We start from the raw sequence: 19,747 nt of genomic DNA on the forward strand, positions 1-19,747 counted from the left end.
TTTGTTTCTGACATCTCCTTCAAACTGTGAATCTGTATTACAGGTATTTTTTTAATAAATTGAGAAATATGTGGAAAGAAATTGCAACATCTTTCACTGAAACCTTGTTTAAAAATCACACAAGACTGGTCTGTCCTCTTTCATGCATGCCAGGGCCACAATCTTTCTGTATCTGAATGTCTTCTGGGTGCTAATTCAGGACTCCCAGCAATAAGTGATTTTTGTGCTCAAAATGAAATGCTGTTATCTGTACACTATAATGACTGTAAATGAGATGTCAGTATTTTTTGTGCTCAGGGCATTTGGGCTGATCATTAGGAATTTTTCACACTAAGAGTATTTTCAGCTGACTTGTTGCATTATTAAGTAGGACCCTTGTCATAAAAACAACCAAATAGCTGAAAAGATGAGGTCACTCATGGTGACCTCAGACCTGCCACTGACCAAGGATGTAACTTGTTCATTTGAATGCAAAATGAGAGGAGAGAAATCAGGGTTTGGTGTAGATTTTAATTCCTCTCAACACCAAATGTGCATTTCAAACATATATTTCATATGCATTGTTCAGCAAACAATTCTTTTCAAGTTAATTCAAGAAGAGTGCTGACATTCTCAAGTCTCTGTTTTGCTATTTTACCTGAAATTAGACCAAAGATAAGTATAATTTCTTGTGTAAACATTTTGTCTACATTTCCTCCTCATTTGAGATGGAATTGGATTTTCCCCCACAGTGCTAGAGGATCTGCCCTGACAGGTGACTTTTTGCAGGTCATCTGATAACCTTATCAGCAGAGGCAGAACTTTTGAGCTGGGGCATAACTCTCTCTCGTGGGTGACAAGTCAGTGTTCACCCTGGAGCACAGATTTAACTGTAATTTTCCTTCTTCCCTCCCTTCTTCCTGCAGCAACCAGCTCTTGCTTTTGGTTTTGGTTTGGATTTTTTAGGAAATGCACGAGCACAACTTGCTTGTTTTAGACATTCCTGCTTGGATAGGAACGCCCCAAAAGTGGTAAGTGTGCTGAAAAATGCAGTGCTGGCCGCTTAAAAACAAGTCAGTACTTCCCTGTCTGAACAGATGTTCTTGCTCAATAGGCACGTGATACTTTTCTTCCTGAAACCTGGTTTTCTGCAGTTGTCTTTATAAGGATTTTATCTACGAGAATAACATAGTGTGCTGTTTTCGACCCTGTTGTGTTACACTGAAATTGACAGTAAATAGTTTAAATCAATTCTTGCGGTGCTTCATGGCACTTCACAGTAGCTAAAAAGTTGTTCCTATTGTTTTTATCAATCACATTCTTCTTTTAGTCGACATTGGCTTTTATTTTCTTGTCTTTAGTGCTCATAGAGTTTCTTCCCGACATCTATCTGATTAAAATATAGCAGCCTTTCATCATCACAGTCATTTGAATAACTTTTAACTCTTAGACAAATTATTTAATAAAATCTTATCTATCAAGTAGCATAAAACAAGATTTTTAAATCTCAAATGTTGACTTTTGAGACAATGTCAAAGACGTGGCGTTTTGGTGGCACCAAGTACTGAGGAAAAAAAACATATATTTTGTTTTTAAGAATTTAAAGAGATTTGAGTTAATTGCTGGATCAGATGACAAAGTGCTTTCTGCTCTGAGGAATCACAACCTATACTCAGCAGCATCATAAAGTAGTTTGATTAATAAAGTAGATGGCTATTGTACCAAAAACAGTAAATCCCACCTCATACAGGCTGCATTAAATACATTTGAATAGTCTATGTCAGAGCAATGACTTCCTTGATTTCTTAAAGCCTTCTGAACAGCCTTAGGGTTGAATAGCATGCAAAACTGGTGAACCTACATTTCTGTATTTGCTGTGTGTACTAGTCCCCTAATGACTAGTGTGAATATAACTGCTCTATATATTCATGTATGTGTATTTTATATATATATATATATATATATGTATACACACAGCTGTCTCATAGTGCAGAATTTTCCCTTTGTGGGACAATTCCGAAAATTTCATTAGTAACGATATATTAGAACAATGCATGTTCATTGTGTTCTCTGGTTTAGTGTAGTTTTTAAAAAATCCCAGATATAAAAGTAAGCAAACCATGCAGGCACAACTGAACTTAAATACAGCAACCTTTAAAACTGATTATGACCCAGAAAATTAAATTTCACAAATTCTTCCTGGGTTAAATGATACTTATACAGTTTTTACTGGATTCAAATGGATATAACTGATAACAATGTACAGCTTGTTTGCACACCATGGCATAAAAGGAAATAACTTTAAAATTGTCAAACTGATGCAGTTAATTGCAGTAAATTATTTGAAAGAATCGCTTTTATTTCCTTCATTTTCATTTAAGTTTTAAAAAAGACATTTAAAAAAATAGTTATGTTCACTTCTAAATATGTCCACATCAGGGGTGGGTTTGCAGCAATTTAAACTAATTAATTTCTAAGCAAATTTAGATGCATCACTAATCAAATTCTGTGAGACCAGCTTGATACCAATGTGTGCAATAATACAGAATTCTGCTTACTCTACCTTAAGTTTATTAAGTATTCAGAAAACCACTGGGAGTAAAAACCAGTAGAAACTCGTTTTCTTGCTAACATCAGCAGCAAACAAAGAAGGTGCATTTCCAGACTGAGGAAGAGGGGACAACTTTTACAGACTTTTTTCCTATATAGAAATCACACTTTGGAATGTCGTGTTGCCTTTTGAAAGTTAGCTGCAGTGAAGAGCTTAAAAATCCTTGCCATAATGTTGAAAAGAGTGATGCAACATTAATACCTAGCTAAGTTAAATGCTACATGATCAGATTACTCAGAGATAATTGGCTCGCTTGAGTCTCCTCTAGGTTCTGGGAAACAAGTTGGTCTCTGGGATTCAGGGATTGAGAAGGGGAGGATCTTAATTATTCTTTAGTCTGACCTCCTGTGACAAGAACTATACCATTTCAACTTGCAATTTCTCAATCAAATTTGTGACAAGCTCCTCCTGAAATGACTGGCTATTATCTTGCTTTATCATCAGTCTGCCACCATGAAAAGATGAGACATTGGCAGCAGGAGCTCAGGAAGGACAAAACGCAGTTCTTCTGAACAAACTGTGAAGGAAGATCTGAACAAACTGCTTCAGTAAAGACCAGGAGATCCTTACTTATATGTGGGCTTGGTTCTGACCAAGCATCTGCCTTGGTGTATCTCCAGGTTTGATAGGGTTTAAGCCTCCTGGATGCTCAGATATATTAATTCCTTCTGTAACTGAAGGGACAGCATATATACCAGAGTGTATTAATATGGCCAACACCAGTAGTTACTGTTATTACATGGTGATTTCAGGAAAAAGCACCTACAGCAACATGCCCAAACACAGTGGGACGTGTAGGCTCTGCTATGGCACACTGGCATATTGAAAGAGCTACTGATAGAGTCTGGAAATTAGGAAATTTTATATTCTCAGTTTTAGTGAGATTTTCAAGAATCCAAATCCAATGTAGAAATGTAAAGAGGCAGTTTTTTCAAGTTATTAGCACCAGGAACTTGCAATGTGCACTAGTAGACAAAGTCTTTTCGTTCAACCATTACTTGGCAAGCAAAAAGATCAGTGATGACTTTTTCAGAGCATGCTCAGATTTGAAAACTTCTAAATACATCTTCTAACTACAGTGACTACATACTTGCAGACAGTTCAACCCCCTGTGTTTCTGAAAATCTTGGGTTTAGTTCTTGTACTGTGTTTTTACTTAAAGATCTGTTTACATAGATGTGTCTGTATTTGGTTAGCACAACTCCACATTTTAAAAAATTGCTCATTTTTTTTTAATTAACATTATTGCCAAGGGGAAAAGATGCAAATTCTGGAACTCCAGAGTGCTGCAGTAACACATAACAAAGTGTTATATCAAAGTGCCAGTGAAGTTGCTCCCTGGAAAATATATAGGAAAAGAATCTGATTTCATTAAGCTGAATAATATTACATTTATTTACTGTTACACATTCTTGATCTAAGTGGGATAAACTACCGTATTTCACAAGGTTTTCTTTGTTTTCCATAAATGCCTTTTACAAAATTAAAGTACTGATATTCAGAAAGCTAATTAATTTCTTTCAGGATGATTTTATGACATATAAGTTCTGAAATATAAAATACTTTTAAGCACCCTATTTTTATCTAAAATTATAAGGTTTTCCATTACTGCTACAATATGGGGGGAAATAAAGTTTTGGTAAAGTGCAGAAAGCATTTGAATGGTTTGTGAGACTTAGTTGAAGCAACAGATCAAGCAGTGTTTTCCCAATTTTATCAGAAAAAAAGTGCAGTACCTATGAAAAGTTAGTAAATAATTCACATACTGACTAAAAAAGACCACTCTGCTGTATTGGTTTTTTTTCTTTTTCTTCATCATGTTTCATTGCATGTAGAGGTTGATATTGGCCACAAGAGCTGAATTGCTTAAGTTGTATGCTGTTAATGTCCTGGTCACTTTTATAGAGAAGTTCAGCAGTGGCTGTGTAGTACAAGGAGTAAAGTGGGTCTCCCGGGAAGCCAACATGCCCTGGATTTTGTCTGTGCATCCATAATTTGTGGTAATCTCCTAGTGATAAACTGCATTTAGCAGACACCTTTGGCTGTCTCACCTGTTCTCTGCACAATAATTTAGCTTCCCTGGGATAGCAATTAAGCTTCTGACTGGCATCAGCAGCTTCCAGCAGAAGAAATTAAAAGGAGAAAAAATATGCTGGAGAAATATTCACCTGTCATCCACTGGGTATGCACATGCAGATTTTCCAACTCAATTCATTTAAGATACAGGATGAGCCATATTTAGTCTCACCTTCAGGAGATCTTTCACTATATCCAGCTGGGAAGCTGGAGGCACCCTACTTGCTAACAAAAATGTCCAGACTTACGAAAAGGTCATGGGATATTAAGTCTGTGGTGCTATTGTGTGCTGTAAAAATAGTTTAAATACTTTTTATTAATTTCTGCAGGATTTTAGTTATATGTTTTGCCTGTTTCCTAAGCCAGTGAAGTTTAGGCTTTCATCAAATAAGGTATCAACGTGGCTGTGAGGGAGGTCTGGAAAAAGCATGGCCTTGGCAGAATTCCTGATGGTGTAGTATCTAGCTTTCAGTAGTTCTCATTTGGGATAATGACATCCATAACTCACTGTAGTATTATTCCCTTGGGCAGTTTAAAACTTCTTATAAAAATCTTTGCTTCAGTTTTGTAATAGTAAATCTCTACATCCTCAGAAAGCATCTGCTTAGTTTTTTATTAAGATAATGCATGCTCTGTTTCCATATCAATTTTTTGCATGTAAAAATAAGAACACGGGATCTGAAACTCTACTTTCAAGCATTCCCCCGAATCTCAAAAAAAAAAAAAAAAAAAAGTCTATATCTGTGTGGCACCACTGTTAGCACACCCATTTAACAGACAGTAAATCAGAAGACTGAGGTCCATCTGTGCAGCATGGAACAGCTCCTGCTTTTTATCCTCAGACTTAGTTGTTACAAGTTAGAATCATTGACTCATAAGATGGTTCGAGTTGAAAGCGATCTTAAAGATCATCTCGTTCCAATTCCTGTGCCATAGGCAGGGACACCACACACTAGACCAGGTCACTCAGGGGTCCATCCAACCTGGCCTTGAGCACTTCCACGGGTGGCACATCCATAAATTCTCTGGAAAACCTCCAGTGCCTCACCACCCTCTGAGTAAATTTCTGCTTAGCATCTAGTATAACCCTGCCCTCTTTCAGTTTAAAACCACTGCCGTTGTCCTGTCACTATCATATAAAAAATCCCTCTCTCTCCTTAAGATATTGGAAGGCCACAGTGAGGCCTTCATGGAGCCTTCTCCAGGCTAAACATCTCCAGCTCTCAGAGCCTGTCTTCACAGGAAAAGTGCTTCAACCAACTGATCATCCTCATGCCCTCCTCTGGACCCACTCCAACAGGTCCACATCTTTCTTGTGCTGAGAAAGTTGTGTCCTTTGTTGCTCCTTTCAAACTGTGGAGTTCATGCTTTTTCTCAGAAGAAACACTGTTATGTTACTTAATTTTAAATTTGCACGTTATTTATTCTTGTTAATCAAGTTTATATAAGACAGCCAAGTTAGAAAGATATTACTGGTGTGTCTCATCACTTGAACTGTTCAAAGCACTGCATGAATTTGATCCCTTGAAAATATTAATCTGCCTTGGGGTTCTCCTGAGCACCCATTCAATCAGTTAAAAATTTGTGTTTGCATGCTGATGTTTGCTCCTGAGGGCTCATCTCCCCTAGTGAGCATGTTTAAACAACTGAAGTACTCTTACAATGAAACATTCAAATTCAAGCCTTTATTATTATGCAATCTGGAATTATTTTTTTTTTATCATTAGACTTCCTTCTGAACTGGGTGGTTGACACTCCCTGTTCCAAATTCCTGTCCCATGAGCTAGTTGTTTGGAAATACTGGCTAGGAAGACAAAAACCGTGGCTTCTTTTTTGTTTTTGTTTTTTTTTTAATCTGGAGAAAGTGTTTTTTTTCCTCTAGGTATTTGAGATTAAACTGTAACTTGATGGTAGTCCACAGAAATAGGGTAAAGATCAAAAGGAAAAGGAGACAATAACTTGGAGGACTGATGCACTGGAAACAGTGAGCCTGATTGGAAGTGCTTTGGCTGTCTGAGGATTCTTGTGCATGACTTAACTAGTTTCTGGATTAAACCTTGCATATGCCCTAGGAGAGGAATGTGTACCTGCTTCAGCAGCATGTGCTCTCTGGAGAAAACTGTGGAAATTGAGGGTTTCCACAGTTTGTCAAACTGAGGGTTGTGTCAAACTGAGGGCTCTTCTACTATTCAGAACAAGTGATTTTTGATTAACTCCGTATCAAAACAATTTTAATGATTCACGAGACTAACTGCTTTGACTTGACTCTCCAGTCTGATCAGTTTCCGTACAGAACTTCACTCCTTGATCTATGTCCAAGAACATATTTATCAGGGAATTTATACGGCCCTTCAAATTCACTTCCTTATGTGAATTAAACCAGCTTTCATAGTTTGAAGGTTCCCTGTGTGTGAAGTGAGGATTTCTCCAAGTTTTTCACGAGTCCTGTGATCCTGTAGTGTTCTCCCTCTGAACCTCCTGCCGCAGGAGAGCTGGAGGGATGAGTTTCCTCCTTTGTCCACAGAGCCAAAACTGCGCATGGATGCGCTCTCCCTGCGCCCACTGGATGCTCAGCCTCTCCTGGCTGGACAAGGAGAGCTCCAGCGTTTTGACAATTTTCCTGGGGAGGACTCGTTTCGTTTTTCGAGCAGCTTAGCATTCGAAACACCGTGGGCACCTGAAGAGCCGCGGATCCTTCAGGTTGCCCCGGCGCAGGTTGCCAGGTGCCGGAGCGCACACGAAGGAGAGCTGCGGGACCGAAAGCCTTTCACTGCTGTGCCTGGGCGGTTCGGAGGGCTCGGCCAGCTCCGGCACTGAGAGCAGCAGCCTCCGACAGCGGCGGCGGCCCCGGCATTGTTTTGGTGTCGATTCTGCAGAGGAGCGGCAGGAGCTTACATCACTTCCAGTAATGAAGTGCCTGGGGTTCTTTTATGACTTGCACACTCTGCTTCTCTGGAGCTGTACAGTATGTGCTGCGTGACTCCAGGAAACCGAGGATTTGTTTTGACTTGCTGAAAGAACGTTTTGCTATTTCTCTTTACAATTTCACCGTATGACTTGTCAATTCTCTCCCCCTCTTAAGAATAACTTCAGATTTAATTAGCTGAGTGCAAACATCTCTCAATGCGGTGTGGATTATACTCCTCATTGAGTACATTTACCAACAGAATGAAAGACAACTTAATCAGGCGATTCTGTATTTGTACTGCTGTGTCCAGAGAGCATGGTAGCTGTCAATAGACAGTTGCTATTGACTTTCTTTCCAGTGCAGGATGCCCAGTTATGTGGGGACCTGTCTTGTTGAGAGTGGCTTTTCGGTTCTGATGCTCTCTCTCCTACCTAAGATGACTTTTCAAGTGTGTTTCATTATCATTTCCCTCTCTGCTATGTAAGAAAAATTATACTTATGTGCCGTGCTGGGATGTATTGAAGGTGCTGGCATGTCCCCTGAAGCTTCCCAGTGACCTTTCTTAGCATATTTTAAATGGTACGATTTATATTTTGCTGAATTGCAAAGTTGCTCATGAACTTCTATTAGACAAGTTTGGCACCAGCTTCCCAAGACGTTACCTGGATATGTGTGTGGTTTTGCACTTTGAATTCCTCTGTTCTCAATTTCAGTTTGCATTTCCACAACTCAGAGAATATTCTCCTGACTATGAACCACCAGGAATGCTTCTAGGGTATCCCGATTCAAGCAGCAGCCTCCACAATTCTCCATGAATCCCAGAGTACATGATCATGCTGCAGCAACAGCAGCTGATTTCCCTGCATGTGCTGTCACAACAAATGTTTTTTGACAGCATCAAAAACAATGAAAAGCAGCACAACATCCATAATCCCCTTTGTAAAACTGTCATCCTTTCTGTTAGTTCCAGGTATTGACCTTGTCATGAGCACTTTATAAAACACCTTTAACCCTATTAACTATTCACTTCCCCAGAGTTAAAATTTGACAAGTCCATTTTTAGCCATTTCTTCTCTCAGAGATGCCGTGGTTTCAGTTTGATTCTTCAGAAGTGAATCATAGTTTCAAAACCCTCACTACCTGAAACACTCTTTTTTTCCATTAGCATTCAACATGTTTAACATGGGTTCAGACATGTTATCAGAAACTTATACTAGAGTCCTTCAAAAAAAATCCCATGTGATTTCATGCCCTGGAAACACCTTTTACACTGTAACTATTCCTACAGCTATGGGGAGATAGGAGGCATATGGATGTGAGCTAGTCAAATTAATACCATAATGGCTTCTGGCTCGACAAGCAGATACAGTGCAAACAGAGAGCAGAACAGCTGTAGTAGAGTTACCTTTTATGTGGGTGGCATAGACGTCTGCCAATTAAAATGATCTGATGAATCATTTCTTGCCATATGATTACTGTTAATAAGAATTTATGTTAACAAGTTTGTGTCTGAACTTTGCACAGGTTCATGCCTGCATTTATTTTGTTAAAAAATAGAGCATATCATGGTTGTTTTTTGTTCTTAATGGACTTTCTTTCCTCCCTTGAAAGCATTCCAGGACTTCAGTAATGCAGAGCTGCCAAGTAACTCTTAAAGGAAGATGTTTTAATCTCCATGTAGTGCTTTCTATATCTAATTCTGTATATAGAACAATAGTTTTAACCTGGGAACCTCAAGCTAAGCTTATAACTCCACATAGCAGCACTTTAAAAGAGAGCATGGCCTTCAAAATATGAACTTTTATTAAAGTCTTTGTTATTGCAAACATTTATACTTACACTTTACCACTTACTGACAGGTTTTAGCCATTGACTTCATTACACTAACTCTCTGTGTAAAATCAAGTGATTTTTTTTTTCCAGAACTGATGTTATATTTATGGTGAGAAATTAGGCATGTCAAAATGTTCTTTTAAATATGTCCACAACAACTTACAAAGCATTTCAAAATATTTGAGAAGTCTGTGCAACAAGTGAGACATTTTATAGAAAGAAATACACAAGTCCAAGTACGGTGAGTGTTAACAAACTTTGATAAAGAATGATTTGAGAATCTCATCAGAAAAATCTGGTTTGAAACTCTGCATATAGTAGGACAGCGTAGGGAGACAGAAAACAATTGCAATAAAACTGCTTGAAGTACAGTTTGGCTGGGATAAGTAGTAGGAGATTTACCATCCCTATGAATCTTGTTTAGGAGCCATAAGCAGAACAAACGTTTTAGTGGAAGGACTTAGAACATTTAGTAAAAAATTTATTGCAGAAAACAATCCTAAAAAGACTAAGGAGGAACTTGGCAAATAGATACTTTCTCTCCCTATTTGCCCTACTAGTAATTTTGCCACTCACATAGGAGGAATAACAGACACTGATAAGCAAGGCATTACTATGGCACGTAGATTGACTTTTGGGGGCTCTTTGGCTAACAGCCTCCTCTTCACCTCTGCTCTGTCCATGCTTACTGATGCTTTGATATCCCACTTGCATCCATAAAACATCAATAAAACAAGAACTCTGCTGTGTTTTTTCCAGTGTCATCCTGCATTACCACCTACAAGAAGACACCGCCTCCAGTGCCACCGAGAACTACCACCAAACCCTTTATTTCCATCACAGCCCAGAGCAGCACAGAGTCTGCCCAAGATGCCTACATGGATGGGCATGGACAGAGGGGTGATATCATTAGCCAGTCTGGACTTAGCAACTCCACAGAAAGCCTGGACAGTATGAAGGCTCTGACAGCTGCTATTGAAGCTGCCAATGCGCAGATCCATGGCCCTGCAAGCCAACACGTAGGGAACAATACTGCCACTGTCACCACCACCACAACCATTGCCACTGTTGCAGTAGAAGATAGGAAGAAGGACCACTTCAAGAAAAACAGATGCTTATCTATTGGAATACAGGTACAGTACATGACATGGATTATATGCTTGCCATTGTTTTGGATTTCTACATCTGTTTTACTGCTCATTATACAATGTTTTGTGTATTTTTCTTCTTGTCCTGACAGGTACCTATATAGGACTTGCATCAGCATAATCATTCTGCATGGTACTAATGATGTTTTCCTAATTTATCATAAATACATCAGATGCAAGGATTTGTTTGAGTCTCTGTGCTGCTTGTTATTCAGCTCTGTTAAATTACACACATGAGCACTAATCTATGAATCATAACACAGTGGGGGTCAGAAAGGCATGAATTAAATCACTGAAAGGGAATGTGTAAAACAATGATTTACATTACATTATCACCAAAAAAATATTTTCATCCAGCCTCACTGAATTAATTGTCGCTGCTTATTCATGCATTTCATAATGACTGGTAGCCACTTGAATGAGGCAGCATTGTTCCTATCTCAGCCTCAAGAGCAGAAGATAAGTTCCTTCTGATTTGCCCTTGTTAAAGAAAATTACATTTTGTTACCTCTAGTAGAATGAAACAAGAAAACTAACCCTGCCAAAGTTCATTCCTGTTTACAGAAAGGACAAGAGTAAATAAAACTAGGCTTTAAACTAGACTAAACTAGATTTCTTAATTAATCCTTCCCATCCCTCTACTCCCCCAAAATAATGATGTGCATAGGACTCCTGACTATCTGCTTGCCAGATTAGCTTTTGTACAAAGTACTTGAACTTAAAATCAACTGAGAATCAACACAGGTTTTGACAGATGAATCTTGAACAAATAGAATAGCAATCCACAGCTTATTGGCCTTCACAAGAAGACAGAATTTTTTTTCTTGAAGAAGGTGGTTGTAAGCACAGCACTATGTGCCTGGACAGGCTTATCTGATTAGTAAAGTCTAAGAATTTGCCATGAAATCTCTATATCAGACAGATGAGATAGATGAGAGGTGCTGTGCTGAAGTATGCCATCCCCGGGGTAGCTGCTAGAGAAGCTGTGACTTTTCTCTCACTTCTTCTTGGAAGGGCAGCAATAACTATTGCCTGTGGGTTCAGTTCACTGCCTTTGTTGTAGACTCTTACTGCTTCACAGCTGTTTGTTTTGGGTATATTCTGAAAGAAGGGCTGATGTTCTGTGTTAAACACTGAAAGATCCAGGCGGCACAGGGATAGAGGAAAACTCCTCTGCTTTGTATTCCCATTACCAGCCAATCCTAAAATGCCATTATATTATTGTAATCCCTTATTTCACCAATCCAAGAAACCAAGACTCCTTAGCAAAGACTCTGCAAAATAATGGGCACAAGGAAATAATTTCCATGTTTGCAGAAGTCAAAATGAACAATGGTAATATGAATCATGGTTCTTGAGAGACCATCTCCCTGTATCTCTTCTTAAGGTAGTGTTGCAAGTAACAAATGCTGCTTTTTGAAAGGTATAGAGGCCTCAATTTCCTGAGATTTGAGGAAAACAGAGCTCCAAATGCTCTTCAAGCATTTGACAATCTCCCTCTTAAACTTTGAAGTTTACAAATGACCAGTATAATCACATTAAATAATAATGAAATTTGGGGAAGGTACGTGAGACTCTGCCAAGGCAGAATTTGTGTAGGGTCCAATGCAGAAGGTGGTACAAACCACCTGAAGCTGGGATGACATAGAGCAAAACCTTCAGCAGTGACACGGCCTTACAGGATTCCTGCCTGTGCATGGTGCCACCCTCACAGCTGTGCACATCAATGAGATTTTTAGAGTCAGATAGGCTTCACAGATAAAAGAAACTTGCTTCACTAGTCTGCTGTCTGATCCGTTTTGCAGCATCGTTGCACAAGCAGTCATGCTGGTACAGCTGAAGGGGTAGTGTGGGAGTAGAAATACCTTAAGAGAGGTGTTGATGCCAGAAATTACTTCTCTTACAAACAGCTGCCCCAAAGGCCATAGGTACACTGTCTGTCCTCTGACTGGCAGAATAGTCAGTCTCTCCCCACTGAGTAAAGGGAACATAGTTCAGGCTTAGTCTGAACTCAGACCAAGTATACACCTTAATGATAGCTCAACCCATCTCTGTAGAGCAGGGCAAGCTGCATTAGCCACGGGTATCTTCTTGGTTTTCTTCCTCCTCTGCCAAATAAACCTAGTATGCACTTCTGATGAACTTCCATGTGTGTCCTCTACATCCCTCAGCCACTCCTAGGACACTGCAAGCCTTTGCTGTAAATCTGCTGAGCAAACAAGCAAAATTAAGCAAAGAAAAGCCCTTCCATCAAAAGGTTGCTTCACTCTGTCAGTTATGAGATTTCAGGTGTATTTATCTCCCCAGAAACCCCAGTATGAAGGAAGTACCTCACCTCACCTCACCTCACAGCTTCTGTAACTCCCATCCCTCACTGAGCACTTTTCCTGCGCAAGTTGGTCAAGTGGCTCTCAACAAGAAGTTGAAAGTTGAAGTTGCTGGTGGAACAGCAACTACAGCTGGATATTTTGCACACCCATGGTCAGTTTGAGGCTACAGATCACCTCATGACAGTGCTATGGCCCAAAAATTCTGTCTGCTGGAAAATGTTTTTCTTGTATAACTATCTATATTATATATAGCATTGGGAATTAACAGCTACGCTGCTCGGATGCAGAATATTGTGATTTTGTTCAAAGACACATCTGTGGTTAAATTTTAACTTTATACCTTTGGCACAAATCTCCTCATGGAGCTGGAGATGGAGATTAAGTTCCAGCCCGTGCTCCTGGGCACCACCTGTTTGCAAGATGAAGCAGTAAAGAAAATGCATCTAAGACTCATATCTGCTTTCTTTAAATCTTTTTTTCTGCAGTGCTCTGATTTGAGGCACTAACATTTAAACAAAATACACAATTTTGATATGAGTTCATATATGCATGCATGTACAGATAGAAGGTAAAATCAAACAAATGGTAAAGCACAATATCTGGAGCTTCGGCTGCTCAGAGATGTCCTCTGACAAATGTGAGCATCCAGCCTCCATAAAATACTGGATAAAATCCACCTGCATGTTGTAGGCTGAATATTGTCTTACCAGAAATGTTTTATAGATTAAAAGTGATGAATATTCACTAATAACATCAGAAATGAGCATAGCACAGAGAAACTTACTAGATGAAGGAACTCATGGTATTAGCTCTATGTGCAGACAGTAGTTAAGGTGCACAGAAACTGCAAGCAGACAGGTGATATCTCTGCTAAAATACATTCTTATTACCTGTCATGTTTTGTTATTTTTTAAGGTTGATGGTGCTGAAGAATCCACCATACCAGGTGATAATAAAGCAACCAGTAAGTTCCAGTCCATAGGAGTTCAAGTAGAGGAGGAGAAGTGGTGAGTTAAAGTTAATACTGTTTTTCTAAAGTAAATAATTATGCCGCAACTAATTTTTAAGAGCCCTAGTTCCTGCACACATGACCACATAAACTTGTTTCCTGGATGAATTGTTAGATCACCCAGCTGAAAAGCTGAGTCTTATAAATGTTGTAGCTCTTGTTTTTCAGAGAGGATTTTTCAGGATCAGCGAGAGAAATGGAAGAGAAGTGCCATACATTTTGAGAGCTCATACACTTTTAATAATCTCTTTTTCCCCAGAAAATCTACCTAAAGAGTGAACAGTGTTGCAGCTGGAGTATTTGTCTTGGGATGGCTGCAGCAGCATAGAACTGATGAGGAAAAGTTTGCCTTGTTTTTCAGCAGAATTATTTCAGCCACATGCAGCAGTGCAGTGGCAGAGCCAAACGGAATGCTTTTACTCAGGTATCTCACCCAGACATCTCTGCTCCCTTAAAAAAAAAATTTTGAGATTACAAAGCAAGCCTGTAAAACTGTTCTCCCTATACAATCTGCCGTATATCCTGAGTTAGTAAACAAATCCTCCAAGAAAAAAAATTTAAAAGAAAAAATAAACTAGAGCAGCTGTCTGTAAGGGTTATGTTTCTTCCTGATGATGAATTTGCAGTTATATTGCAGGGCAGCATAACCGTGGGTAGCACTCGGGAGACACGTAAAATTTTTGAGTGCTTGACCGCAACTGCAGATCTTATTTCCTTCCCAAAAGTGGACTCGGTGGCTGAAGAAAAGCCAGACTCTCCCCTTGCCTGAGTGTGCAGGCCTGCCCAGTGTTGTTCCAAGCACCCACACAAGTCTTGCTTCTCTTTTCTCAAGGCCACTTGGGCACAGTGTGACTTTTGGATGCTAGAGCCACTTTCTTGATAATTCTCAGTACCCTCCTGTGTCATAGGTGAAGCCTCGGTGCAGTATGACATCAGCAAGAGAAGTTTTCCTTGTAATTTCTCCAGAGAAAACCTGGGTGCAGCAAATCTGAGCTGATAAAATTTAGGCCCTCTCCCCTTCTCTGGCCTGCTGACTACAGGAGCCAGTGGAGATGTCCATTCTCACGCTGTTTTTTTCCTACATCTGCCAAAAATACTCAAAATTAGCAGGTTATCGACACCATTTTCAATTCAACCAAATCTCCTTGTAAAGTAACAGACCATTTTCCTGTGGTTTTAAAAGGCTAAAGTGATTTCAGCAAAAAGAAATGTGATTTTGCAATGACCCTGCTAGGCTGTTACCAAGTTCCTCATTAACCTGCTAAAACATCTCTTGCTGGCAGACATTTCTTTATGTGTTAGATCTTAGCCCCATTTACCCACCACTCTTCAGCACTAGATAAATGAGCACATTAGAATGGATGCTGAAGGACCATTTCACTTCAGCCTGGGCACAAAGGAAATAACTACCCCAAAAGCCCAGCCCTCCCCCTCCCCGCAAAGAAAGAAAGAAATGGCTGTTTGTAAATACCTTGCTTCCAAAGTCCTCTTTCTGCTGCAGTTTTTATTGCCCCAGAGAAAGAGGTAAGATTTGCCTGTGAGAGTCTGCCCTGAGAAAGCAGTATTTCTGCATTACTTACTGACAGCTGTGTTTGGGGGTTTCCCTGCTGATAAAGTTGAGGTTGCTGGTGTTTGGAGCAGACGGGCAAGCAGCAATCTATCATGGACTTTCAGAAGTGAACTGGCTGATAAAGGACAGCCCCTAATCCCTAGAAAATGAGTGCACTCAAGACACAAAGGGCTTATCATCACAGTTGGGCACTTATTCTCTTTTTTTTTTCCCATAACACAGCAGAGCACAATGTATTGATTATCTGTTACAGGAATAGAATTGTAAATACAGTACATTCTTCACTGTCCCTGCACCATAACATCTGCAAAGCCTAAGAAAGGCCTTTTTAGCTGAATCTTTGAGAAATTAATGTTCTTAAAAATATCCCAGGCTTCAGAAATACTAAATAAATGTAAAATGAGAAGAATGACACAGCAAGAAGGATAAATACAGTAAATTGATCATGTTTCCTTGACAGTCTACGCTATTACAATATTACACTGTTACAAAACAAGAAAGCTCTTTGCCTAATGCACCAAAAGCCTACCACTACTTTCAGTCTTCTTCTTGGCTTCCTGCTCATTCCTTCCCCTATCCCTCACCTTATATGATTGTCATTCTCACACTAGGAAGTCTTACCTCCTCATGTCCTTTTAAATATTCCTTCTTCTGTGTTTGGACCAGGTAAGCAAAACATTTTGCCTCCATTTCTTGATCTAAGTAGTACAAAAACAGAGCATCTTCACAGGACAGCTCTCTCTTCAATCTTCCATCTTGCCTCAGACTTTTCATTGGCCCTTCACTTTCTGTATCTGTATCATGGGCCTCCTGCCAAGACAAATGCCTCAGTCTGCCTCCTCCTCTTGTACTGCTCAAAGGATAAATGTGCTTCCTGCTACCTGACCACATTACAGCTGGACCCATTGCTGCTATTTATCTTATCCTCAGTTCTTTATGCCACTGGTTCTCAATAGTATTTTTCATACCTATTCCCTACCTGCAGCTCTGTGATTTTTAGCATTTATAGATTAACTCTGACCAGTCCTTCTCTTGGAGAGAAATTGGGACACATTTCTTACAACCTCATGATCTTACTGCTGTTAATCTTTTATCTCTCACCTAACCTTCATCATGATGGTGACAAAACCCTAGCCAAAATGTTATTCTCTTTTTCCTTCCAGGCCAGTTTTGAAAAGTGAACCTAATGAAACTCATTTATGTAATCTCAGGGCACTTCAATTTCTGTCCATTTTTGTTTGTCCTTTCTTTCTACCTGTAACTTCTTCTCGACCTCAAGGGACCACCCTCCTCACTTACAGAAGATAATCGAGTTGTTAGAAGTCAATCAGTTCTACTGAAGCAGAAAAAAAGAAATCATTTATTCTGCCAAAAACAATTAGAATGCATTCTTCTTGAACAAGGGGTTTCCAGTCCCATAGCTCTGAAATCATTTTTAGTCTCTCTTGAAATTTATCTTGCCTGCCCAAGATCTCCTCCTATTACATTCTCACCTCCAAAATTGTCTCTCATTGTTCTAGATGTACCATCCACTGGTAATTGTGCCTGATTTGCCATCACAAGAATTTTTTAATACTGAAACAATGGTAATTTATGGAGTAAGAACACCCCCATAGGAGACTGCAGTAGATAGATGGTCTTCTCTGGTTTCTGGGGCACCAAGGAAGGTGCCCCCATATCTTGATACACAAGAGTGTGTCTTACCACAAGATCTTGATACACAAATTACATCCTACCACAGCACAACTCCTGATATGGTAGAACATGGAATAATTTGAAATAACAATATGGTAACATAAACAATCAAACAAAAACCCTATGCTGCCTCTTCCAGGAAAAAAATACCCCTCACATCTTTGCATTTTATTACTATATAAACTCATCTTTTTCTGTTTGTTTGTTTGTTTGTTTTTTTCCTGTAGGTTTTTGGGTTTGGTTACCTACTTCCAGCAAAAAATACTCAGGTTTTAGCATTTTCCCTATACAATAGGCCAGTCTCACAGTCTAACTCACACTTCTCAATGCTGCAGTCTTTACAGCAACCTGATTTAGTTGAAGATGTCCCTGTTCATTGCAAGGTTGGACTAAATGACCTTTAAATGTCTCTTGCAACCCACACCAGTTCCTCTGGCAAGTCCCGCATTGGTGGGACTCATTTTCCACATCTCCTCCTACCCCATGCCTGCTCAGAGGAGGAACTGCTGGAGCAAAAGGCAAAGAATGCCCTGGCTCTGACAGGGCCAATCTCCTTCCCTGGCCACAGCTGCCTGTGTGTGACCTGAGGGAATGCTTACAGCCCTGGTGGCTCCCAGCCAGCTGGTGGGCTGCTGCAAGCCTGGCCTTGGCAGAATTGTCTATAAATTTCTGATCACACGCTGCTGGTTGGCAATGGCCTCTGTGCCCCAGACCAAGCTCTGGAGGGAGGCTGAGCACTCCAGCCAGCATCTCTGCTCTGCAATCCAAAGGCCAAGAGCTGGTAAAAGAGCAACAAATAAACCAACCAGCATAAGACAACGTGATGAACAAAGATGAGCTGCTGCAAGGAAGGGGGTTGGATCAGGAATACTGTTCCTGCCATTAGAAACACGGTGCCATATCTGCTAACTCCTTCTGCAGCTTGTTTTGTTCTGCTGACAGCAGCTGCAGCCTTAGCAGAGAAATACACCACCAAGAAGGAGGACAGCCAGTGGGTAAAGTAAGGCTGAGTTTAACCTAAACGCCTGTAAGATTGATCATGCATCAGTTGGTTTGAAATCCAGATCTTTTCTGGGGTTTCAGTTTTGAGGGGTTTTTTAGGAACAAATAAAGTTATCTAAGTTAAGTTATCCAAGCTGAATTGCAAACATGTTTTGCAAAAGAAAGCCAAAGACTTAGAAGTTGAGAGTTGAATGCCAACAAGTGACTGTATTGTTGTTCAAAACATATAATTCTGTTGTTCTCCATACTGGTTTATCCAGTCTGAGGTTGCATGGCTTTCTGCACTCTAGGCCAGATATCTCCTGCAGTTCTCTGAAGCTGTAATTATTACACCTTGTGCCTGCAGGGCACAACTGAGTACAAAAGTGCAAAGCCTGAAAGCAGAAGAAGGAGCAAACCTCTATTTTGGACTTTTTCTTTTTTTTTAAAGTTAGACTTGTGAATGTTTTATATGGTAGAAGTAGCAAAAATCATCAGCTTCAACAGCTCTCCTCTAGTATGGAGTTATAACTGAGAGCAAAACAAAAAGGGTTAATGTGGGACACAAATGTTATTTTGTAAGAGTAAAACATCCTGGAAATGAGTGAGGAAGCTCTCTCAGAGACTAAAATTACCAACTATTAGGCATTTTATATGGATGAGTTGGAGACAGGCAGATAGTAAGTGCCTTCCTGCATTTCCATTTTATTCAAAATACATTTCCTTGGAAGTATTTTTTAAATTTTGAACTGATGCTATATTCTATTGCCAAGTTGTTTTTCTTTTGAAGACAGATAAGTTACATGATCCAGTGCCAAGAAACTGTCATGCAAACCTGTAGCATACTATTATGTAGATAAAACAAAGACAAAAAAATGTAGGTCATTCTATTTGTTAAGCAGAATCTGGGTTTGGTGGTACTAGCCCATACTGAACCCAGTAAGAGTACACTCCTGAAAGACTTGAAATGTGGAGCCTCCAGCAATAGGTCCTCCTGTCAAGCAGGCTTTGATGCTTTCACATTTGGGTTTTGGCGTGCACTGAAAAGCCAGGGTGTTAACTGAAAACACAAGTGGTCATCTGAAACAGAAGAGTGTCAGAGTCTAGGGCACTGGAGAAAGCAGAAGGTGGCTGTGACGTGGAGGTAAGGACATGGAGAAGAGCAAACCTGGACTAAGGCATTTGCATTTCTCACCCGTGCTATGGAAGGTGTGGAAAAGTACACTATGGACTAATGCCTTGGCTCTCAGTGAACCCTGACTAAATGACTAAAAAGAAATCCTCAGTGAGCATGTGCCTGTGTGGGCACACATGTTTTTGTGTGTGTGTCTGTGTATTTCAGTGCAGATAAGGGATTAGTCAGGTTGGTGGTCAAATTAAAGCAATTTCTAAAAAAACTAATATGTGTTGGACCAATAGACTTTCACTGTAATATCAGCTTAATGCTAGTGCCTTTCTAATCGCTATACTAGTTATGACAGCTTTACTCTGCCAGGGCCCCGTAGCAGATATTTAGGAAAAGTATAAAGGACTGTGTGTAAAGTGTCTGAACTAAGCACTACTTGTCCCAGTAGACATTCCTAATTTAGTATTCTGTTGTTCAGGGA

General features: G+C 39.8%; 1 protein-coding gene across 6 annotated transcripts in view; it reads left to right on the forward strand.

The window, feature by feature from the left end:
* DLGAP1 (DLG associated protein 1) overlaps positions 1-19,747 on the forward strand; it is a 395,903-nt gene that overhangs the window by 355,469 nt on the left and 20,687 nt on the right. For all 6 annotated transcript variants that reach the window (XM_088173596.1, XM_088173605.1, XM_088173604.1 and 3 more), the window contains 2 exons: positions 10,167-10,540; positions 13,801-13,892. In XM_088173596.1, coding sequence (XP_088029722.1) covers positions 10,167-10,540; positions 13,801-13,892 — 466 coding nt within the window. The remainder of the gene's footprint in view (positions 1-10,166; positions 10,541-13,800; positions 13,893-19,747) is intronic.

Source organism: Sturnus vulgaris, chromosome 1 (genome assembly GCF_052056855.1).
Source record: "Sturnus vulgaris isolate bStuVul1 chromosome 1, bStuVul1.hap1, whole genome shotgun sequence".
Taxonomy (NCBI): Eukaryota; Metazoa; Chordata; class Aves; order Passeriformes; family Sturnidae; genus Sturnus; species Sturnus vulgaris.